This window comes from Uloborus diversus, chromosome 6, assembly GCF_026930045.1.
Source record: "Uloborus diversus isolate 005 chromosome 6, Udiv.v.3.1, whole genome shotgun sequence".
Lineage (NCBI taxonomy): Eukaryota > Metazoa > Arthropoda > Arachnida > Araneae > Uloboridae > Uloborus > Uloborus diversus.
In genome coordinates, this window is record NC_072736.1 from 127466295 (window position 1) to 127491949 (window position 25655).

The 25655-nt window shown below is 35.4% G+C and overlaps 1 protein-coding gene across 1 annotated transcript in view; it reads right to left on the reverse strand.

Moving 5' to 3' along the window:
- LOC129224093 (BDNF/NT-3 growth factors receptor-like) overlaps positions 1 to 25655 on the reverse strand; it is a 183083-nt gene that overhangs the window by 62867 nt on the left and 94561 nt on the right. Inside the window, exons 3-6 of the mRNA XM_054858498.1 lie at positions 24133 to 24312; positions 20593 to 20703; positions 7942 to 8042; positions 5797 to 6037 (exon numbers count right to left, since the gene is read on the reverse strand). Coding sequence (XP_054714473.1) covers positions 5797 to 6037; positions 7942 to 8042; positions 20593 to 20703; positions 24133 to 24312 — 633 coding nt within the window. The remainder of the gene's footprint in view (positions 1 to 5796; positions 6038 to 7941; positions 8043 to 20592; positions 20704 to 24132; positions 24313 to 25655) is intronic.

The window sequence follows — 25655 nt, forward strand, 5'->3', positions numbered from 1 at the left end:
AAAACACAGACCCAGAAAATATTTTTATTTTTCCAACAGTTGCTTTTTAATTAATTTTTTTAAACGTCCGATTTTTCAAACAAGGTGTGCTCTTGATGACGTCAAAAATGATGCATTTTGGCACACCTTTATACCACGGTTCCACGTTATGATAATCAACAAGCGAATTAAAATTGCACTCTACGCTTGCTATCAACCATATCGTTGCCAATACACGTGAGTAAAGATGCGAATTAAATATTTTGGTCTGGGAATGGCAACACTGAATGTCATTTCATCATTTGTGATGTCATCGGGCAGAAACAAAAACAATAAAAGCGCACCGATTCAAGTAATTTTTTAAAAATATTAAACCTAAACAAATTATTTAAAAAATGGTCATATCCCATGTGTTTAAGCATGCTCTTTCAGAAAAAAATACTTTTAAAATTTCGGAAAAGACCCCATTGGGAAATTGTCGCTTTTCATCTATTGGCGTCAAATTTTTGGCACCAATTGCAGCGCGAGAATTATTTTTTCTTTGCATAGGTAAACAAAGAGTAGAGAAATATATACTTGCATACGGTTACCACAAAACGGGGGCATTCCACGAAAGAAGTCCCGCTTTAAGGTGAGGTTCACGAAAGAGTAACAGTTTGTGACAAGGGAGAGGAAAGAAATGACAAGAGGGACATAAAAAGGGAAGAATTGTGACAAGCCTTTTTTTAATAGCAACGTTTATGAAAAACAGGGTCATATGTGACAAAGGGAAGAGGGGGTATGGTGAAGTGTGAAACTTTGTGACAAAGGGGGGAGAGGGTCTTAAATGTTGAAAAGTGTGATATCATTTATGCACCGCCCTTAATCATAAACAAATCTCAAAGACATTTTTTTTTTAAATTGTACTATTGTTGTGACGTCCAGTGTTTTCAAATGGACAGTTATATGTTGCCACGAGTAGAGTTCGTTCATTTGATACTTGGAAATTTATATTTCTAATGACGAAGAATCAATTTACTCAACAACAGTAGACGTTTTATAAGTAATATTGTTCACACAGAAGTTTTAAGTATAAACTGAGTTTTAAAGCTTCATTTCATACGGGAAGATTTCGAAAGTTGGATAATTTGCGATTTTTATCCATTGGCGTCAAATTTTTTGTTTCCCAATGCTTGCGCGAAAAATGTTTTTCCTTTGCATACGTAAACAAAAGTAGGGAAATATCTGTTTGCATAAAGTTAGTACAAAGCAACATGGTATCCAAAATAAAATTATTCAAGCCAAGAGTTCGACGACCACACCAATATCTCAATGGGGTTGTTTTCTTCAGTAATAAGTACTACTTTTAGCCACTGAAATTGATAAAATAAGAAAAAGAAAATAACGTAGAGCCAGAAAAAACTTTTATTTTCCCGACAACTATTTTTTATTACTTTTTTTAATGTTTCATTTTGGAAATAAAGCGTGATCTTTATGACGTTACAAGCGAAGTACTTTGGCGCGTTACGCCATTGCCGCGCTAAATGTTTACGCTTTGCTGTCAACCGCGTTTCCAGGGTATGATAATTTCCGATGTGCACTAATGGCATCAGTGAATGACATTTCATCGCTTTTGATGCCATGTGCAGAATTGTAAAAAATGAATTTCAATCTGCGCACCGATAAAAATAATTGTTAAAAAATATTATTATTTTTTTTCAAATTATTTAAAAAATGGTTAAAACCTATGTTTTTAAGCATGCTATTTCAAAAAAAAAAACACTTAAAATTTCGGAAACGACCCCATTACCGAAATATTCCCTTTCATCCATTTATTTTGAGATTAACAGACAAAAAGCAAAACTGGAATAAATTATTACTGTTTGATATTGTGTGTACATATAAAAATTGTATGTTTCCAGACATGCAGTAAACATGAGTAACAGTAGAAGTAAAAATGTCGGGAAAAGTTACATTTATACAAGTTTACGCAAATATTCATTTATGAATATGGTCGAATTTCGACCACTGGGCGAATACTAGTTCTTATTGTTGCATTATGTATGGCCAGTGTTGGATTTTCAAACTAGTTCAAAAGCTTTCAAATCTGAGTCTACAGAAAGAAGATTAAGTTAAGGCAAGACTATTAAAAAAATTTAGCAGATTTTTTCTTCAAACGTGAATAAAACTTAGTAATACATTTACCTCCAAAAGTCAGTACGACTTGTTTCTCGAAGTCTATTATTGAAAAATTGTAAGAAACAGAAAATTTCAACCTTATTCAGTATAACTTTCAAGCCAAATTTCAATTTTTAACTTCCCCATTCATTGTTAAATATGTGTTCATTGAAAAATTGAAGAAAATCCTATTACCAAGATCTAACTAGAAACTAGTTAAATCTGTAAAAATGAATCATTAATCTAGCTTAAAGTTAGTAGGGATTCATGATAGATTTGAACCATATCAGAAATGTAATGTAAAATAAATTATTTCAAATACATTAATGCCGTTTTGAACCAAAAAAATATAATTTCTGTGCATTTAAAAACTCCCTTTTTTTTTTGTATCACAGCACCAAAACATTAATGTAATTTATTATTTTTGCGTATTATACAATATTGCAAAAAAGAACGACAGATTTCAACAATTTTAAGCCAGTATTTAAGATCAGTTTTCTAACAAAAACTTCAGAATTATTGGATAACGCATTGAGCTGAGTTCAGTTTTTTAGAATTATTTTAAGAATAAAACCTTGCGAGTACAGAGCAGCATAAAGAAAAAAAAATAAATAAAACCAGGTCTCTTTGTGTTGTGTTTCTATTTATTTCATTTTTATTTTAAGAAAATTAATACGTGATTTTAATTCGTTTAATCATCGACATAAAAAAGGGAAAAACTATTCGTATTTAATCCTCACTTTAATTTCAACGCTTTTTCCCCACCTTTAGGAATATTTTTGAGCTTTTCTGATTTTGTACGTTTTTTAGTATTCTGGGCAGTAATTTTAGAGCTTTAAAACTTTTTATCCAGTAGCCTAAGGGGAAAAAAACTTATTTTAAAAACAAGTTTGAGTCAGCCTTTTTTCCCTTAGCTCCATTTTTTAGACCAAAAGAAATTTTTCACAGCATCGAAAGATTTGTGGAGTTTTTCAATTGACAATTTCTACCAGAATCGCATCAGGTTTCATGAAATACTTGATCAGCTCATATTTTTCTCCTTTGGAGTTCTGAGAAATGATTTATGATTTTTGCTTGAAAAACTGCATTAATGATTTTATTCCCTAGATATACTAAAACAGCCGCTGCGTGTATAAATGAAAAAATTTAATCCTATTTACATAGTTAAAACAGTTAAAAATTACATTAGGAGAACATAATAAGTAAGGAAGTTAGTATGCAAAAATACGTTGAACGTTGGACATTTGCTTCTGTTTGATAGGGATTTTTGTTTTTTGGTACACACGATAATTCGCTTCTTTTATTTCAATGGGGTGGTTTCCTTCAGTCAAAAATACCACTTTTAGTCATTAAAATGGATAGAATGAGCAAAAAAAAAAAAAAAAAAAAATAAATAAATAAATAACATGGACCTAGAAAAATACTTTCATTTTCCCAATAGTTTTTTTTAATTTTTTTTTTTAAATGTCCGATTTTTCAAACAAGGCGTGGTCTTTAGGACGTCACAAATGATGCACTTTGCCGCATCTTTCTATCGCGTTCCCACGTAATGATAGTCAAGCAGCGAATTAAAATTCTCTACTCTTGGTACTAACCATATCGTTGCCAATACACGTAAAAAAAGATGCGAATTAAATATTTTGCACTGTGAATGACAACACTCACAGGCGCCATTTCATCATTTGTGATGTCATTGGCAGAAGCCGTAAACAATGAAAGCGCTCCGATTTAAGTAATTTTTTTAAAATATTTAATGTAAACAATTTTATCAAAAAAATGGTCAGATCCTATGTTTTTAAGCATGTCTTTCAGAAAAAGATACTTTTAAAATTTGGGAAACGACCCCATTGTTGTTTGCTCCGTTTCTTCTTTTAGTTACCACAGCGTTTTTCTCGTCATTTGTTTTGCGTTTGATATGAGTTCCCACAATGTGGGAGGGGGGTGGGTGAAGGGGGCGGTAGCGAGCTAGGCCGTACCTTTGAAAAAAAATTTCGGGAACTCTTAGGGGAGTCTCGTAGGGAAGAGGGGAAGTATTTTCCGTTTTTCACAAGAAGGCACTTGACTCCTCCCTCGTCACATGATATCCGATGATTCTATTTCGCTGTTTTCAGCAGAAGGTATAATCGGATCATAGCATTTTGTTGTAAAAGCAGCGGTTTTTAAAATGTAAAAATAACTAAAATGACAACAGGCAAGTGAGGCAAGTGATGCAAAGGACACTGAGACGTTTCACACATTAGATTACGTACCGACAGCCCCCGCGTAAAATGGAACTCTGCGATCGAGGAGGTGTGGCGATGTGACTTCTCATGAAAAACGGACAATAATCACTCTTTGGAGGGGTGGGTTATTAGCTGTGTTGATATAGCAACTTTATCGAAATTTTTTTCTGAATTTATTTTTAAAGGGCAAAAAACGAGCAGCTTCAAAGCCAAACAACTTCGAAATAAGATTACTTTTCACTTGTTCCTATTACGACTTCGAATGTTTTATACTTCCATTTGCAATTGGAGCTACCACTCTGGTTTTGATGACGACTGTACGAACTATGCGTCTCGCTCCCTTTATACACATATTAATATTAATTTGTTGGTATATATCTACATGTATGAAAGTACATACTGGGCGTGGTCTTCGCCCATTTATTTGCAAGATAAAGTTACAGTTCAGTAAATTACCGCCCATTAGCCAGGTATTTCAAAGTTGCAGTTGTTTACTATGCAGATATTTTGAGGGATGAGGTGCATCTTTTTATCCAGACTTTATTCTTTGGAAAATATTCTCTGTATCAAGACGATAATGCTCCTAATCATGCTGCTAAAATGTTTTAAAATTATTTGAACAGTATGAGGAAGAAGCAAAACATCTTACTTGATCCCCTTAGTTTCCGTTCTTGAGCATTCATGAATTTTTGCAGTGGGTATTTTTGGAATTATAACTCTATGCTCGATAACTCTATCAGAGCTTGTGGAATTAGAGACTGTTCTGCAGGAATAATGGTTTCATTGAAGTAAACAAAAATGTTCGTGACCTTTAGGAAACCATTACAAATCGCATACAATCTGTAACAAACTATCAGGGTGAAGCACAACTCCTTATTAATAAAGCTTTTTTTTTTAATTTCATGGAAGTTCGTATTATTTTGTGACCCATCTGCTCATCCGGAGCAATGGTACACTGTTAAAAAAAATCCTGAAATTTTACGGTAAAAGTTACTGGTACCCATGTTGCCAGAAACTTCTACCGTAAAATCCTATTTTACTGTAAAATGTTACAGTAGAATAAACGAGAGTTAAAAAAACGCAACAAGCGAGCAGCGGGTTCGATCTCGGGACCTTCGTTTTAGCAGGTGGCGTTGCTGACCACCATACCAGTCGGGACACGTCCAGTGAAGGTAAATGCGGTGTTATGTACTTCGCAATGTAAGTCACGTGGTATATCAATTGGCGCTGCAATCGTTTATATTTTTCGGTACAATATACTGCTAGTTTTTTTTACTGTAAACACTCCATTTTACAGTATTTACCATAAAAAATTCCTGAGTTTTAACAGTGTAGAAGTCGAACCTTCCGTCTCAAGTGTATAAAGCTAACATTCTGATCACCCGGAAACAAAGGTCCCTAAAATGTGCTCACTCTTTAATTACTTTTTACAATTTACCTGCGTTACCATCTGCTTTTTCTTTTGTATAGTTCACATTTTCGACCATTTGGGATGGGCTCAACAGAATTCTTTCTCGCACGAAACGTTCTCTTCTCCTCTTCTTGCAGAAAAAGAAGGTGAAAGAGTGGCGGCGATTTTGGAACTCCGGAGTCATTCGAATCTTCAACCAGCGAATGAAACACGCCACCGCAACAATGAAGCATAACGAGACGGCAACTGCAATTACAATGGTAGATACCTAAAATAGAGAAAGAATACAATTAGGATCAGTTATGGTGAAGGAAGAACGAGTTTGAATGTTTTAACCTTAGATTCGTCCAATGGGTGGCGTGGGGGTAAGGCACTGGCCTTCCGCGCCGTGGTCGCGGGTTCTGATCTGTAGTGGCCAGTCGGCGGATTTTTAAGATGCAAAAAAATCGTCAGCGCCCATGCTGCATGCTAATGCGACATGTAAAAGATCCCTTGGATATTAGTTTGGCTTTGAATTCCCTCGACAAAATTAAAATCCTTAGTGCGGGTTCGCATCAAAGAGAGCCCAGGTGCCTCCATCTGGAAGAAATTGGGCATCAAAACTATTCCTGCCATTGACATCCGCGCCTTAATGGTGGCACATGAAAACTTGATGCCGTATCGGCGGATCGCACTAGGTCTGCTAAAGGCTAAATAGCTAAACGCAGCCCCATTACAAAGAAAAACTAACTTTAGATTCTTCCCTTTGTTTTTGAAGAATTCAGAGAAAATATTCTGTGCATTTCGTCCAAGAGGCGAAACGCGTTACGCATTAATGGCGTGTGAGAAAACAGGGGTGCCCATTAGGGTGGTTAAAAAATACATGTAAAAAAATTTTCTCCTAGACAACAGGCCACCCCTCAATATTTTTAGGCTTGTGGATAGTAATATACTGGAAGAATTTTATTTTCTTACATCATTTGAAAGAAGGTGCTCAACTCCTCCCCCAAACTTCATAAGTATGGGGAGGAGGGTTAAAAAATGCATTGAACTGAAAAAACAATACTACATATTATAATATACACTAGTAATATGCATATATATATTGCAATAAAGTAATTATTTCCAAAAAGCAGCTAGGGAAATTAAATGTTTCTAAATTTGTGACATTTCTATATGCTACGGCTAATGTTAAATTGAGAAGTCATTGAGCACCCTCTTAAACTTTGAGCAAGTAGCCAAAACTTTTACACTCTAATACTATAATACTATTAATACTATTACTATAATACTATAATACTATTCATACTATCACTATAATACTATTAATAAGTCTAAAAAAATAGGGGTAGTCCTGGACTCTAGCTGAAAAAAGTTTTTTTAAACCACCCTAGTGCGCATACCCCCAAGAGCAGGGGAGCACCCCCTTAAATAATACAACCACCCCCAAATTTTAAGCCTCCACCACAAAAGGAGAAAAATACCCTTTAAAACAACTCCCAGGAAATTTCAATGGCGCAGTCTGCGCCATGATCCCTCCTAGCTTGGCACCCCCGGGGAAGGAACTGAGGGTATAATTGCTGCATTTGTACAGCTGAAATCGTGGTGGACGGGTGGCTAAAGCATTTTACTCGTGAGTAGAGGATACAAGGTTTGATGCCAGTCGGTCGAAGATCGTCCGTGTTTGTTAATGGTGACTGGAGTGTATAAATATGTCATGGTCACTAAGTCCTCCAAGTTCGCACTCGAACTCAATACCTCTCGAGGTGCTGTATCAGAGGTCGTTCGGCTCCTGTTCTGGATGAAAAAACACAGCTGTAGATGTTGGGAGCCTGGAGTGATATTTAGTGCAGTTTTACACTAAAAGCACAATTTCCAGCTTTTCCGAATACTAAGTGCTATAAAGATAGTTCTCATCTTTATTATTTTTATAATCAAGCATCATAAAAATAATAAAGATCTTTTAATATTTTTTTATTTTGCATCTTTTTTCATAAAAAAAAATCTTCTGCTGCTTTGCCAATCGTTTTTGAATCAAGGTTTGAAAACATGCAGCACTTTCAGACTGAACTAAAAATCTAAGTCCACACTAATTTCCCAACTTGATTGGAACGAACATGCCACTCACGAATGTAAATATTTTAGTTTCAGAAAGAAACGGAGTTTAATTTTCTGTTTGTAATTGCAACTTACCAGGAACGGTGTTTTATCTGTTTTTTCCGACTCTTTTTTCCCAGACGAATAAGGGGGTCTCCCAACTGGAACGAAAGTCGGATGAGTGTTTGGAACATGCTCTAAAGGAGAGAATTAAAAGTTTCATTAGGAGTTTTGAAAATTCAAAATATATAAGAGATTTTATACTAATACATCCAATAAGCATATGCTATTTTCTATGATAGAAAAAAAATCTCATTTTAGATCTAAATGTACATTTTTCACCCCCAACATATTTAAAAGTTATTTTCGAAACTAAATTTGATGATATTTCTTTACTAATAATAAAGCTCAAAGTCTCTCTGTCTGGATGTCTAGATGTCTGGATGTCTGGATGTCTGTGACGCGCATAGCGCCTAGACCGTTCGGCCGATTATCATGCAATTTGGCACAAAGTTAGTTTGTAGCATGGGGGTGAGCACCTCGAAGCTATTTTCTGAAAATTCGATGTGGTTCTTTTTCTATTCCAATTTTAAGAACAAAAATATAAGATGGAAAATTGCGAAATTATCATAACGTGGAATCGTAACATGGGCACAAGCCAATTGGCGAGATACGAAATTATCATAACGTGGAACCGCAACAAGGGTACAAGCCAATTGGCGAGAACATTCACCATACATTATTTGTAAATATACAGGCGAACAAAAAGACCTTTTAATTTTTCTATTACGGGCAAAGCCGTGCGGGTAACATTACTAATAATAAAGCTGAAAGTCTCTCTGTCCAGAGGATGTCTGGATGTCTGTGACGCGCATAGCGCCTAGACTGTTCGGTCGATTTTCATGAAATTTGGCACAAAGTTAGTTTGTAGCATGGGGGTGTGCACCTCGAAGCGATTTTTCGAAAATTCGATGTGCTTCTTTTTCTATTCCAATTTTAAGAACAAAAATATCATAAGATGGACGAGTAAATTACGAAATTATCATAACGTGGAACCGTAACATGGGTACAAGCCAATTAGTGAGAAAATTCACCATACATTATTTGTAAATATACAGGCGAATCAAAAGACCTTTTAATTTTTCTATTACGGGCAAAGCCGTGCGAGTACTACTAGTAGAATTATAAAACATCTGAGTAATGCTTTCTAGTCGGATTGTGGATACAGTGGACCCTCGTTTTACGCGGGTTTATTTTACGCGGTTTCGATTATACGCGATTTAAGATTTGACACCTTTATTTTATACTAGCCGCCTGCGACGATCAGCTGGTTCGCCTTCTTACGCCATTCGCCTTTCTGTGCAAGCAGCCACCTACGGCGGCTGTTTGGCTAACTTGTCATTTACATTTTTACTTCAAGTTTGAAGCCTTCGGCGGCTGTTTAAATAAATTTGGCAGCAGTATTAATCAATCCATCTCTATCTTTTTTTGATGCCATTCGCAATTTTGCGCCAAGATTGCCGCCTTCGACGGCTATCTACCTTTACGATCTATCTCTAAATTTTCTTATCCATCTCTATTTATTTTGACCTCCCCGCCATTTCCTAATAAAAACAAAGATCGCTCAAAAAACCGCTTTTTTATTTAAGTAGAGCAAAAAAAAAAAAGCTCAAATTCCCCGTAGTGTACAAAAAGTAGCGTTCTACAAAGATAAAAAAAAGGCTCGCTGTTTTTATTGAATTATATGCGCACAACTATGAAATGTAACGTAATATAGATACAGCGAAAGGTCCAGCTTGGGGGGGGGGAGGAAAAAGAAATAAATGCAATCCCTAAATAAAACAAAAAAGGAAAGAAAAAAAGCAGGCGCTGCCGGAAAAATACGTGGTCATCACGTCAGAAAATGTAGAAGTAAGCTATATATAGTAAAAAAAAAAACGATAAACATTGCTTGCGATTAAGATTCCATCGTAAATATCGAATCGAAACCCAAGTAGTGACGTCACAGGCATAAAAGATTGAAGAACGCTTTTTTCGACTGATGCGTGAAAGGACAATGTGTTCAGCATTAAAAAAATTGTAAAAAAAAACTATTGCGTATTTTTAAGAACTTTTTTCTTTTGAAGAGGGCGAAATGTTTTTACTATTACCAACTTAAATTTCAGAAATGAGGCTTTGATACTTCTCGCAGGATATTAGAAAAAAATCAAACCCAGGAAAACATGCAAATTAAAGGTTTATTCAAAAATTCATAAAAATACAAAAATTGCTCTATCTTCAAACTATTTTCATTCATCATATTTAAAATTAAATTTCCTACACTATAGTACAAAAAATATTTGTGGTGCGATTGGTTCGGGGTCTGTGAGGCGACGACATTAATCAATGTTTTTCTCTATAAATCAGTATTATCATTCGTTTTTTACGCCAATGTTGCCGCCTTCGGCGGCTGCTTAAATAAATTTCGTGGCGGTGTCAATTAATCTATATCTATCTATATCATTAATAATTTGAATAAAATATTTTCTAGATCTGTCTCCAGTTTCGTCGTTTGGAATATTTTTAAAGGAGGGGGAGGGGAGACACAAACGACGTACTCTTCATGCAGTCGAAAAAACAAAAAGCACTTTCACTTTTATGTGAAAGCATTGTTTTTTCAAAGTCATGGTGTATGTGGGGGAGGGAGGGGGGCATTGGCATCCAATGTGCAAGCAGCCACCTACGGCGGCTGTTTGGCTAACTTGTCATTTACCTTTTTACTTCAAGTTTGCCGCCTTCGGCGGTTGTTTAAATAAATTTGGCAGCAGTATTAATCAATCCATCTCTATCTTTTTTTTTGTGCCATTCACATTTTTACGCCAAGATTGCCGCCTTCGGCGGCTATCTACCTTTACAATCTATCTCTACATTTCTTATCCATCTCTATTTATTTTGACCTCCTCACCCATTTCCTAATAAAAACAAAGAACACTCAAAAAACCGCTTTTTTTATTTAAGTAGAGCAAAAAAAAAAAAAAAGGTTCAAATTCCCTGTAGTGTGCAAAAAGTAGCGTTTGACAAAGATAAAAAAAATCTCGCAGTTTTTATTGAATTAATGCGCACAACTATGAAATGTAACGTAATATAGATACAGCGAAAGGTCCAGCTTGGGGGGGGGGGGGGGGTATGGAAAAAGAAATAAATGCAATCCCTAAATAAAACAAAAAAAAAAAGGAAAGAAAAAAAGCAAGCGCTGCCGAAAAAACACGTGGTCATCACGTCAGAAAATGTAGAAGTAAGCTGTATAGTAAAAAAAAAAAGATTAACATTGCTTGCGATTAAGATTCCATCGTAAATATCGAATCGAAACCCAAGTAGTGACGTCACAGGCATAAAAGATTGAAGAACGCTTTTTTCGATTGATGCGTGAAAGGACATGATGTGTTCAGCATTAAAAAAATTGTAAAAAAAAAAACTATTGCGTATTTTTAAGAACTTTTTTCTTCTGAAGAGGGCGAAATGTTTTTACTATTACCAACTTAAATTTCAGAAATGAGGCTTTGATACTTCTCGCAGGATGATATTAGAAAAAAATAAAACCCAGAAAAACATGCAAATTAAAGGTTTTTCAAAAATTCATAAAAAATACAAAAATTGCTCTATGTTCAAAATTTTTTTGTTCATCATATTTAAAATTAAATTTCCGATACTATAGTACCAAAAATATTTGTCTGGCGCGATTGGTTCGGGGTCTGTGAGGTTAAAAGTACTAAAAAGTGCTAAAAATCACATAAAACATTAAATAACTTTTTTTCTAATTAAAATATCAAAAATCGAAGCCCGAGGTGCACAACTTCAGCAAAAACTACACCTGTATACCAAATTTCATCTTTCTAGGCCTTACCGTTTTCCCGGGATGCGCGCCACACACACACACACAAACATCTTATTTTATTATATGTACTAGCCGCCTGCGGCGACCAGCTAGTCCGCCTTTTTACGCCATTCGCCTTTTTGCGCCAGAGTTGCCGCCTTCGGCGTCTGCTTAGACAATTTAGCAACGGTATTAATCAATGTTTTTCTCTTTTTTCTCAATATTATCATTCGCCTTTTTACACCGATGTTGCCGCCTTCGGCGGCTGCTTAAACAAATTTCGTGGCGGTATCAATCAATCTATATCTATGTATATCATTAGTAGTTTGAATAAACTATTTTCTAGATCTATCTCCAGTTCCGTCGTTTGGAATATTTTTAAAGGATGGGGAGACACAAACGACGTACTCTTCATGCAAATTTTGTCGAAAAATAAACAAAAAGCACTTCCACTTCTATGTGAAAGCATTGTTTTTACAAAGTCATGGTGTGTGGGGGGGGGGGCACTGACACCCCGTTGAAATTCCTTAAATGACGGACATGCCTCTTTCTTGCTGTCCATCTGCTATATCGAACTCTATATTTGTCTATCTATCAATCTATACGATCTGCGCATGTCTACACCCTGACAGTACAATCTTTTTTTATTTATATAAGTATTAATTCGAAAACAAAAACATTTTTTGTCCACTCAACCTCTATCTATCTCTGTATCTACCTAACCTAACCGCCAATTCGTAACAGAAACGAAGATCATGCAAAAAATCGCGGGCTTTATTTATTTAATCAAAGTAGCCCTCAAAAATAAAGGCACTATGTTCCCCGTAGTGTTCAAAAAGTAGCTCTTGCAAAAAAAAAAAAAAAAAGGTGAAGAGAAGGCAAACGATTTCAGTTGGATCACGTGATGAGGTAAGCTCGGAATCAGCCGGCAAGCAAACAGCTCGCGTTGTGTTCTGCCATTAAAAAAATTGTAAAAAAAAAACTATTGCGTATTTTTCAAAACTTTTTTCTTCTGAAGGGGGCGGAATGTTTTTACTATTACCGACTAAAATTTTAGAATTGAGGGTTCAATACTTGTCGCAGGATGGGTTTCGAAAAAAACTAAACCCAGAAAAAAATGTAAAATGAAAGTTTTTTCAAAAATCTATAAAAAATACAAAAATTGCTCTATCTTCAAAATTTTTTTGTTCATCATATTTAAAATTAAATTTCCGACACTATAGTACCAAAAATATTTGTCTGGCGCGATTGGTTCGGGGTCTGTGAGGTTAAAAGTACTAAAAAGTGCTAAAAATCACATAAAACATTAAATAACTTTTTTTCTAATTAAAATATCAAAAATCGAAGCCCGAGGTGCACAACTTCAGCAAAAACTACACCTGTATACCAAATTTCATCTTTCTAGGCCTTACCGTTTTCCCGGGATGCGCGCCACACACACACACACACACACAAACATCTTATTTTATTATATGTACTAGCCGCCTGCGGCGACCAGCTAGTCCGCCTTTTTACGCCATTCGCCTTTTTGCGCCAGAGTTGCCGCCTTCGGCGTCTGCTTAGACAATTTAGCAACGGTATTAATCAATGTTTTTCTCTTTTTTTCTCAATATTATTCATTTCCCGGGATGCGCGCCACAAACACACACACACACACACACACAAACATCTTGTTTTATTATATGTATAGAAGAAGATAGAAGATAGATTACGCGGATAAGTTTCGGTTTTACGCGGATGCGGCAATGCAAACAGATAAAATTTTCCCCTCTTTCGAAATCCAAACTTCTAAAGATTGCAGATTACGCGTAATTAACTGCATTTCGGCGTGCTATTAATCGAGCTTAAGACTCTGGGTACATTTTATGCGATTGGTTCCAGAGCTCTTCCCAGAAGTAAACTTATTAAACTCACACAGTTCAGATTTCACTGGAGGAAGAGCTTTTGGGAGTGACAAAGGAGGCTAAAACCAACGAGGATACCGACGTCGGTGACGCACAACCAAAAACGTTCACATTGAATATTTTAAGTCATTCCTAGACAATAGAAATGATCTTCCTGATTTGTTAGTGAAGGAAGATTCTATCCCGAAAATGACGCAAGTGATCATTAATGCGTTAATGCTCTGCAAATAATTACAGTGAAAAATTCTTAATGACTGCCAAAAGACTATCATAGCCAGCTCCTCTTTATAAACAGAACGCGAAATTTTTTTTTTTTTTTTTTTTATACATGTTCTGCATAAAAATCGATGTAAGTACACATTAAACTTATTATACAATTAGTCATCACTAGAATGAAGTATTTTGTTATCTACGGAACCAAACCCCTATTTTAACACTAGAATTAGGTTTCAATTTAAGCGGTTTCGATTTACGCGGCATTTCCGTGGAACGTAACCCCCGCGTAAAACGAGGGTCTACTGTATTTAAAGATGGAAACAGTATACATTGTTGAGCTGTGATTCTTTCAAAACAACCAATTTTTTTCTTCTACGAGGTGAAGGAAGTTATGTACTCAACTAGAGTAATTTTCTTTAAATCTTTAATCTAAATTCCTGTTTCACTCATTCACTCTTGTAAAAATAGTATAACTACTAAATGATACTAAATTGTATGAAAAATGGAAATGCAATAAAGACGTACAAAAAGGCATTATTATCTCCTCGTTTATTATTTATTTAAAGATGCCATATATTAAAATACTGACTGAGCTCAGAAAAATGAATAACTATACATGATGTTGCAAATTATCTTTTCACAAATTACACATCGCTTAGAAATTTATAAACATTCTTGGAAAATCGAAATATAAATGGATTTCCGGATCATAAATTTCAATCCAGTGAATGCGAATTGATGTCCTTTAGTTGAAACACAATGATGGTCCCTTTTATTTAAAACTAGCGGCAACCGCACGGCTTTGCCCGTAGTAGAAAATTAAAAGGTATTTTGGTTCGCCAGTATATTTACAAATAATATATGATGAATTTCTCGCCAATTGGCTTGTCCATGTTACGGTTCCATGTTATGATAACTTGGTAATTTACTCGTCCATCTTATGATAATTTTGCTCGGGAAAATGTTCTTAAAATTGGAATAGAAAAAGAACAAAATCGAATTTTCGAAAAATCGCTTCGAGGTGCACACCCCCATGCTACAAACTAATTCTTTGCCAAATTTCATGAAAATCGGCCAAACGGTCTAGGCGCTACGCGCGTCACAGAGATCCTGACAGACAGAGAGACTTTCATGGCGATTCTGGAAAAAATGTCCCGTGCGTAACGCTAAGTTTTTTATTTTTTCCTGCTAACCAAAGCCTTGTGGAATAATACATGCTTTAATATACTATCAAAGCATATCAGTTAATCCCATATTTAATCAATAGTTACTTAAATAAAATAAAAAACTAAGCGTTACGCACGGGACATTTTTTCGAGAATCGCCCTTCAGCTTAATTATTAGTAAAGAAAAAAAGAAAAAAAAACGTATTCGGCGGATCAAGCAATTGAATAAATAAGACGAAGTTCATTTTCCATGATCGTTGTTTTGATGACATTGCAGCCCTCGTTCGAGGGAATTCAAAGATGGAGCACTATTTTCATCGATGGAACACTATTAAATACATTTGCACAAATGTGGAAAATCATTTCACTTCTTGAAACAGATAGGCGCCGGACATTCCGAAGTTGCAGCACCACTTTTCCTCTTGAAAGCATCAGGCGATTCGCCGATGCCAATAATTTAATTTCCTCTTATCACCACCCTTTGGACGTCATACAAACACACACAGCAAACCAAATCACAGGAGACCACTCTCGACAGCTGAATTTTTCGAAATCGCGCATGTAGCATTTTTTAGGGGCCTGTATTTATGCCAAATAATTTTGAATTGAATGCCCCCCTGCCATTTTCGACAGGGGTGCCTAGGGACAAATCAAAAAACAGCTCCCTCAGCGACGGATATCCATGGAAGAGAGAGATTCGTTAATTCGAAACTTTTGTGCAATTGATGGCGAAACAGGCGACCGTGACAGATATTTACCGAAGACATTTGCATCAAGAATGAAAGTTAAACAAAAACCCTCAGAAAAATCCCAGTATATCTCCCAAAAATCCTACTTCTCTGTTACAAAGAAACGGTTAATCAATAAATTATCAGTAAGTATTGCGCTGGAAAAATATGGCAAATGAATATATTAGAAAACCACAAAGAAAGAATAATGTAACGGTTCTTTTCGTTACATCTCTCAAATTAATGTTGAGCAGTTTTTTTTTTTTTTTTTTTTTCCATCCGTACATGTATGTGCAGCTATGAACTTATCGTCAAAAGTATTATCATACATTTTGACCATTCTAAAATTAGTTAGAACAAATTTTCTTATGACGTATGTATAAAAGTTCGCACGTGTGTTTGTTTGTCTCATACTAGCATAACTCGAGAACATAAAGATTGGAAACTCAAAAATGGTATGTGGGAAAAGGGCAGAATTTTGCTTGTACACTATATCAAGAAAAGTATTGGGACGCTTTCAAAAGCTGACATTTGTGGGGGTTTCTCTAGAAATAAAAGACCAAATATTCAGTAACTTTTGTTGTATAAAAGGTATGCTCCAGCTGTCATTTTGCTATAAAAGTTAAATCATTTATGCATTTAGAAAGCTAACAATGAATTGAGAAAGCAAACAAAAAAAAAAGAAGTTTTTGACCATCTTTCAGCGTAAATAACTGGGAACAAGCTATAAAGTCCGGAAATAAGTTTACTTACTGTGGAATTACTGTTTATGTTTTCGAGATATTATCCCTTTTATTCAAGAAGATATACGCATTCCCTGCTCGCAAAAGTATTTTAAACAACTATTTCAAACCTTAATATATTGAAAGAATTGAGAGTTAAAGTCGTATCATTCTCCAAAAGAAAAGAATAGAAATAGCAACAAAATAATAACTGTGAGACAGGATGATGAATTTAAAACTGAAATATTTGACTCTCGCTACAGAAAACTTAAGAAATTTGCATACCTTTCTCACTTTAACATTCGTTTTTTTTTTACATTCGTAGTCCCTGGCTTGTTCTTTATCAATCATCTAAGCTAAACAACTTTACACAATCAAAATGTAATCCGTTTCGCTTATTAAGCTTTACATACTAGTACATGTAAAGTATTGAACACAAAACTTTCGCTGAATACTGATTTTCAATGTCCTAGATGCGTTTCTCTGTAGCAAATATTAACGCTTTGAGAGAAATTAAAAGCCTATGCAATTCAATATTATATTTTTTGAGAAGATGAAACTCTTGCCACATGAATTCTTTCCTTCTTTCCTTTCATACCGCTGCTCTGTTTTCGCGACATAAAAATCGGGAAGCAAGTTCCACGCATCAAAACGTATCCAAAAACTAATCAAGTTCCTCGCGACTCGCATCTATCCTGATCAAAGGAAAACTAAATTAAATTGTGCCCCCTCCCTTCGCGTCAGTTGGATGTGTCTACGCGGAGTCATTGCGAAGATGGTGCAAGTGGTGTTAGTGTTTCGAGCGTGCTTTTCGAACATTTTCAACAAGTCCCGCAGAATAAGAGAAAAAATATGTTGCTGAACGACACTATTTATTACATTCGAACAAAAATATCACGTAGTGGGAAAAGAATTGAAGAACTAAAAAACCTTCTCATTCGTTTTAAAAGTTACTTTTTCTATCAGTTGGAATTCAGCAATAAATTGAGATTCAGACAAAATGTATCAAGCAAATACATGCTGTAAAAGTACTAAATTTCTCGAGGCTTTAACTTAAGCAATTTTTACAAGCTCGTAATAATCGCGAAAATTTAAGCATCGCGATTTTTTTTTTTTTTTTGCTCGCCAAAATTCAATGACTTTTTTCAGTTACTTAAATGACGTTACGAAAGTTTATTCAATATGAATCATTTCTTAAATATGAAACAATAATAGAACTAAGTAATAGAATATCTTTTGAAATGCCTTATGCAAAAGGAGTTCGATTTAGATGCGTTTGGAAAGTTTTTTGGTTCAGCTTTTGGTCTGTTCATATAAAGTTCAACAAAGTTTCAGCTCTCGAACTAAGCAATTTCTTTATTTTCTTGAAATTGTTGACTCTCTAAAATTAGCGCTCAGGGATTTGGGTTGGTTTCTTTAGTGACTCGTGCATTTGCTTTCGGGAAGCATAATTTTATTAAAGTCTAACTGATGATGAAAACAATTTTCTCTGTAAATAATAAGCGCATTTGAAAAAGCCTTTCTGTAAGGTTTTCGGAATACTCTCTGAGGCATTGTGCCCTATTTATTTCTCTATTGCTCTCATCTTTGTCGTTTTCAGACTCCGTTAGTCGACGCTTTCTCATTCAAGAAAAACGCAAGGTCTTCCTATCATGAGCCATACTCTTTTTATATATTAATGCCACTAAAATGCAAAAGTTAAATGACTCTAAAATTAAAAAAAAAAAAAAAGCCTGCAAAAAAAAAAAAAAGAAAAAAACACCCAGGAAGTAAAAAGAAAAAATAATTGATCACATTTACGTCGGTACGATTTACCCCACAAATCAATAAATTAAATTTATTTTTCAATTCCAGTACAAAAACCAACTAAACTCAATTATAATATAAACACTGCAATTAATTATTATACGATAAACTATCATAAACGATTTATTAATTTTTAATAACTTTTTGAAGTTGGTCCTTCCTATAAACTACTACCTAACCTAACTGACTGCCCACCGAGTCCTGAATAACTGAACACGAAATTAGTCTTTAAAACCAAACCCTGTAAGTTAGTAAATGTTAAACTATTACACACAACATAATAACAGATTTGGCTTTCATTGGATGATTTTACACCCATTAGATCGCCCTTTTTTGCCTTGAAAAAGCGGTTCCTTGAAACTCCGAAATATGTGTCTGCAACTTCTAGCAACACTTGTGCATCAATTTAAGTTGTTTTTTATGGTTACTTTGTTTCACAAAGTTATTTATTTATTACATGATACACACAATGCCAGCAGGTTTAAACAAAAACTATTACGATACTAGAAAGTCGCCTGTCAAGGTATGACGGGTGAAAATTGCTTGTACTCATCAACATTTGAACGAAGCCATTGCCTGTTTGGTGCTATTTTGATAGTTGAAATTGTATCCCTAACTCCAGTGGATTAACTATGAACTCCAGTAGGTAGTGTTCATTGTTGACCATTTTTTCGTTTCTTCATTCCCCAGAAATGACACAGTCTTACTAGTAAAACAGTTAAGTTACCGGATCGAGTTCAGCCTTGTCGCAATAAAGCCTTTCCCTGCATGGTTGAACATTACCAAAGGGCGATTCTCGAAAAAATGTCACGTGCGAAACGCTACGTTTTTTACTTTTTTCAGCTAACCAAAGCCTTCAAATATAATGCTGTTGAGGTTGGGGAATAATACACGCTTTAATAAAATATCAAAGCATAACAGTTAATCCCACATTTAACTAATAGTTACTTGAATAAAATAAAAAACTTAGCGTTACGCACCGAGACATTTTTTCGAGAATCGCCGTGGCACGAGTTTCATTGCTGAAACACGCGGGTTACTCGATCATCGGCTATTATTTAAATGAGGATGCTGTCTGGTTTCACGAGCGACAACAACATTCGCCATTGACTAGCAACAGAAAGAATGATTATAGGGAGTTTGAAGCTTAAATACTAAAGAGGCGGTTCCAAAAACAATCAAGGGTCAGCGTTCGGGGAATTACGATTGACGTTAGAGATGTATTTGGAAATGCAAATTTGAGACTATTTAGTAGAATCGTAGAAATTGAAGCTCCTGCAAAGATTCAGTAACTCCTGAAGCCTGATTGATTGGAAGTCGTCTCATGAGTGCTTAAGTTTGACAATTATAATCAGGGCTACGGAGTCGAAAGAAAAATGACCGGCTCCGACTCCAGAAATTCTAGAACGTTCGACTCCGAAGGTTCTAAATGGAGTTCTTCCCTTCTCCCCAACATCAGCCGACTCCAACTCCGCAAGCAATTGCAGAGTTGCGCCTGCGGACATTGAGGGAAAATAACCAACTCCGACTCTAAGAACTCTAAACCTTTGACTCCGACTCCTTTACCCAAAATCAGTCCAACTATGACTCCACAGACCTCTTACAACAGTATTTGTTTTCCTTTGATTGGCGCTGACAAAGGGGACAATGAGCTCGTTTCCGATATTTTAAAAGTATTTTTTTTCTGAAAGAGCATGTTTAAAAACATTGGATCTGACCATTTTTTGAATAATTTGACTAAGTTTAATATTTTAAAAAAAATATTTTAATTGGTGCGCTTTCATTGTTTATGCTTCTGCCGATGACATCATACATGATGATATGCCATACACTGGTACCATTCACAGAGCGCAATATTTAATTCGCATCTTTACTTACATGCGTTGGCAACGATATGGTTCGTAGCAAGCGTGGAGAGCAATATTTAATTCGCTTCTTGATTATCATAACTTCGAAACGCGGTATACAGATGCGCCAAAGTACATCATTGGTGACGTCATAAAAACCACGCCTTATTTTCAAAATCGGACATTTAAGAAATTAGTTAAAAATTAAAAGTTGGGAAAATGAAAGTTTTTTTTTCGCTCCATGTTATTGTTTTCATTTATGTATTTTTTTTTTTTACTTATTCTATCAATTTCAGTGACTAAAAGTAGTACTTTCGACTGAAGGAAACAACCCCATTGCCCTCGAAAACGGTCTGCCTGTTTTCTTCTTTTTTTTAAATTTTTATATTTGTGCTTATTGACATTGTGTGTGATATTTTAACATATTTAGTTCAAAGACTTCATTTTTGATTTTGAGGTGTTTCTTGTGCATCATATAGTACGCAATCTGTGTTAGATTGATTACCTTTGTGAAATTTTGCTTCAATCGAAAAATTGTCCATTCCGTAAGGGTTCATTGCCACAAGAGTGTAGATACCTTCGTTTACTTGAGAAGCTCGGACCAACTCCAGACAACCTGGAAATACAAAAATATATATATATTAATTTGAATTTTTGGCATCTTGAATTCAAATTATGTTTTTCGCAATCACGAGCGTGTGTGTGTATGAATGCGCGTGTGTGTTTGTGTAGGCGCATGTATGTGGGTGCGTGTATATGTGTGTATGTATGCATGTGTGTGCGTGTTGTGTATGCAGTGCTGTGTGTGTACGCGCGCATGTGTGTGTGTGTAGGCGTTCGTGTGTGTGTATGTAGGCATATGTGTCTGTGTGCAGGCATGAGTGTGTGTATGTGTATGTGTGTGTGTGTGTAGGAGTGTGTTTGTGTCTGTGCGCAGGCATGAGTGTGTGTATGTGTGTGTATGTGAGTGTGTGTAGGATATGGACGCAACCTGGAGACGGTTTTCGCAAGAAGAGCAGCATCGTGAGGCCGGTCGACGCGACGGTGGTGCTGGCAGAGGGTGCTGGTGGGAAAATAAAATCAGCGTAACATCAAAAACAGTCAAGTGAGAACATTAAGCAATCGTGATTGCTCAAAAAGATTATTATTAATGTAACGATCCTGATTGCCGACCTCATATAAAGATGAACTTCGGGGATCAAAACACATCAAATTAAAATACATTTACATTTTTTCTTGATAATATGGGAAACACGAAAAAGAGGAGGAAGTTTACGAGTCACAACAGCAGAATCAAAAGAGAAAATTTAGAATTCTTTTAAAGATATTTCTCCTTATGCACTAAAATGAATTACAAATATATTTTATTCGTTAAGAAATAGAAACTGGCAACAGATAAAAGTTTTTAATCGTTGAGCTTACTTTCCTTTGTCGGCCAACAAATACATCGTTACCAATCGCGTCAGTAAAGACTTTGATAGTATTTAAAATTTGCAAAGCGAAAAAAGATTATGATTTGAGCTCTGCATAACTTAGAAGTTTTAAGCAAATTCCATTTAATGCAGTTAGTTTCGTACTTTCGATTGTCACTAATATGTTAAACGTGCGAGCATGTTTTCACTACCAAAATGGTGAATTTAACTCCAATTTTCGAGGTTCTTAATTATTACCTTTGATAATTAAAGTCATACACAGACGAGATCTAGCTCAGAACACTCTCGATCAGGTGTCCTTTTGTGCAAAAAAAAAAAAAACTATCAACATGCCGAACTTATAACCCACTTCCTTGTTGCGTCGGGGTTAGTAAATATCATTAAGAATCAAAAGAGCCTTTAATTTGAATAAATATGCCTCATTACGAATTTTCTTTTGCTCTCAACGCGAATAACATTCAAAAGTTTTCTTTTGTATCTATCCAGAATTTCATCCACTACTTGTACTTTGAGTGTATTTTTTTCAAAACAAATGGAGAAAACAGATGCTTTCTTTCATTTTTATTCTTTTAGAAATTAAGTTTTGCTTTATACATGCTGTTTGAATTCAACTAAAATCGACAAATAAAAACTAAATGAGTGTTCTCTGATTAAAGCTGTTTGTTTGACTGTAAACCCTACTGCTCTGCTACGGATAATAACATTTTTTTTTTTTTGATGGAGGCGAATTAAAAGATTCGCTAGCAGCGAAAGAATATCTCAATGCGAGTTCCACCCACAGTTTCTGAAACGTAAAAGAAAGCTTACGCGAACAAATTTAATAAGACAAAGGTAACGTTAGTAAGGAACTGCAAAATGCTTACTCAATATTACAGCATCTTTCCGAGATATTTTTTTCTGGCAGTAAACCGTATGCTTCAAATTTATACCATTCAGGCGAAAAAGATAAATGCTTTTTAAATACAAAAATGCCTTGTTAAGTTAATTAGCACGGATGTTCAATTTTATCTGTTGCTTCCTTTTAACATCGACGTATTCTAAATTAGTTACATCATTCACCGTCATGGGCGTGGGTGACCGCCCAAGGCCTCGCAACAATGTTTTGATTTGCGTCATTAAAATACCTCAATGTGCAAAATCATGTATATGTAAGAAATATATAAAAATATGCTTAATTAATTTTCATACGTGGGACATTTTTACTTATATATTTGCACTTTATTTCAGGAATTTTAAGCTTTGGGTTTTTCTAAAGTAAACTTTATGGCACAACAGCGTATGGTGCCCAAAGCCTGCTGTACCCCACTTCAGTTTACCTGACCGTGGAGCTTTGGGGTGCTGCAGGGCAGATGTTCAACCGAACACGGAACCCCCAGGTTCCGTGTTCGGTTTCGTTTGGTACTCATTTTATCGAGCCACTGAAGAGACGAAAGGCTGAGACGAGCGTGTCTGACCCGGTAATCGAACCCGGGTCTGCAGTGCAGGTGCGCAAAGAGCTACAACTGAACCACTGGACTTAGGCTTTTAATGTTGTATATATTTCCATATAAGGAACCATTATGTATCATAACATGAAGTATAAACTTTCTGAAAATGTTTTTTGTGCTAAAAAAGTAGTTACGTACAGTCACGATCGCAACACGTACAGATGAAATACTTTTTAAGTGCAAAAACGAATTTGTAAAAAATGATACTTTATATTGTGATACATAATACTTCTTTATACGCAGATTTATAAAAATTAAAAGTACAAGTTTAATATTCATAATATAAAGTGCAAAAATATGTATGTGAAAATGCCACAGCTATAAAAATGGATTGGGGACATATTCCACAAAACATGCAAATAATGTCATTCATTTTCGTTGGAAATGTATGAAAGATAAACATAGCTAACATTATCCAATCAGAATAAGTCATTTAATGTCATTTTAACATTTTCTTCTTCTTCATATTTTTTTTCTTTTCTTTTCCCTTTGATAAACCCTCCTCTCTTTTAAAAAAATACAGAGCGATTATTATTGTTTCATGATGCTATTTTATATCATATGCTGTGTTTTTGTGTTTCATTTGCATAAACGTGACACAAACCGTGCTCCACAAATTTATGAAGTTGCAGATTGTGAAGAAATCCTTACTTTTATACGCTTGAAGAAAATTTTGACTGCCAGTTGTGCCTTACTAGTCGGTGGTTTTGCACTAAAAGAAGACCCCTAACTGGGAAGTTGAATCAAATTTTGACTTACTTACACTCATGCAAAATTTTCCTTAAAAACTTTTCTTTTATTCCAAAATATCTTTTAAAAATATTTAAATGTCTTTAGCGTTTTTTACTTAGTGCCACATGAATGGATTTAGCACTGGTTGTGTCTTCCTTTTGTTTTTATTTTAAATAGATTATTGTGATGACCTAAACTAAATCCTTCCGTATGATGTCAAACGATTGTCTGTGGCATAGGAAGATAAATTGAAAAAGTATGAAAAATAAAAGCAGCCATCTGAGTTTCTCGCCACTTTGTTGTGAAAGTTAATCGGAATGTTCTTAACCATTGTGACCTGTAAGTAACGTTCAACTTGATTTTATTTTTTTATTTGAATGAATACCAACTTACCATCAGCTAGAAACGGATTTTTCTTCGTCCAAATATTTTCCAGATCCTGGATTTCAGGGTTATTCAGTATTTCATCGTTGAAATACCACGTCCTGTTTGGTTTGGGATATCCAGTCACCCGGTAATTGATGCACCAATAAAAGTTTTTCGCCATTTTCATATCTTGTATTCTGGGGCACGCTAGAAACGGAAAAATCACAGTGAAATGGTATGAAAAATACTTAATCTTAAACAGCTACAAAACTATTGGTACAAATCTAGTCGAAGAACTTTATTCAGCTACCTGAGATGCATCTTAAAATTCTCGCAAATAGTCTACAAGATTAAATCTGCATTAGGTTATACGTAATACTTACTATAAATCATCGTCAAAGAATACTTGAAAATAAAATGCAAAATTGAAAACTCAGGGGCGCCGACTTGCAAAAATTATTGGGGGGGGGGCGAACATCACCAGGGGTTTAGGGGGTTATGTAATCCCTCGGAGGTCCCCCCACCCCAAATAAAGATCAGATTTTTGTACCTTGAAAATGCCATATTTTCTAGTGTGTATAATTTTAACAAACAAGCAGTATGTGACACGGCGTTTTCGAAGTAAAAGAATCTAAAAATTGGTTTACAAATTTTCTGGTTCAACTTTTAAATCATATCACTTGTCTTAGTAGGAGATTTTTTTGTGCTATTTTATGGGGAGCCGTGCAGTGCCGTAGCTAGGCATTGATATTATAAGGTAGGAAGGACACTTGACTTGAATGGAAGGGCACTCCCAGAGACCCCGACATTTGAAATAATGGGTTGGGGGGGGGGGGTAAACCGGGGGAAATTTTCTAAATTTGAGATGAAAAATAGTGAGTTTTAAAGTTTTTTTAAGAATTTGTTTTTGTTGTTGCATGCCCCCATGGTCAGCAGAGCTAGACCAGGTAAATGAGTTTGTTTACCCTCAAGAAATCCAGCACCGTCACTGGGTCTTCAGTCAAATCCCTCCTGGAGAGCCCCAGGCACGACAGTATATGGTCAGGCGAGGCCTGCTCAACCGAACACTTGGAACAAGTCTGAAAGGTCTTCGACCCCTCCGAAAATTTTAAAGTTTTAAGATGTCCACTACGAAAACGGGCAAGAGTTGTTTGTTCCTGTCTGTAAAACCCAGGGGTCAGGGAGCCACCAGGTCGCATTTTAAGCATTTTAAAATCATATAATCAACATAAGAACCCCGAAAACTCGACAAGCCTGACACATATTTTTTGACTTTGAAAAACGGAAAAAATAATTACAAACACGCACAGTATTTTCGTGAAAAGGTAATTTAATTTACGCATGTTTTTTTAAAGACCTGTTGTTTTTTCATTAGTTATACCGGCTAGTATATTCAAGTGTAAACGCAGTCTCCTAATGTCTAGGTTATTTTTGAAAACTCAGTAAATTTTTCAAAATTTGTTTCACCTCTGTTTTATAAATGCAAGCACTCTTGTTCAACTGCAATGATCTGTGAGAGTTCAGTTGATGTAAACCGCCCAATAATGCAA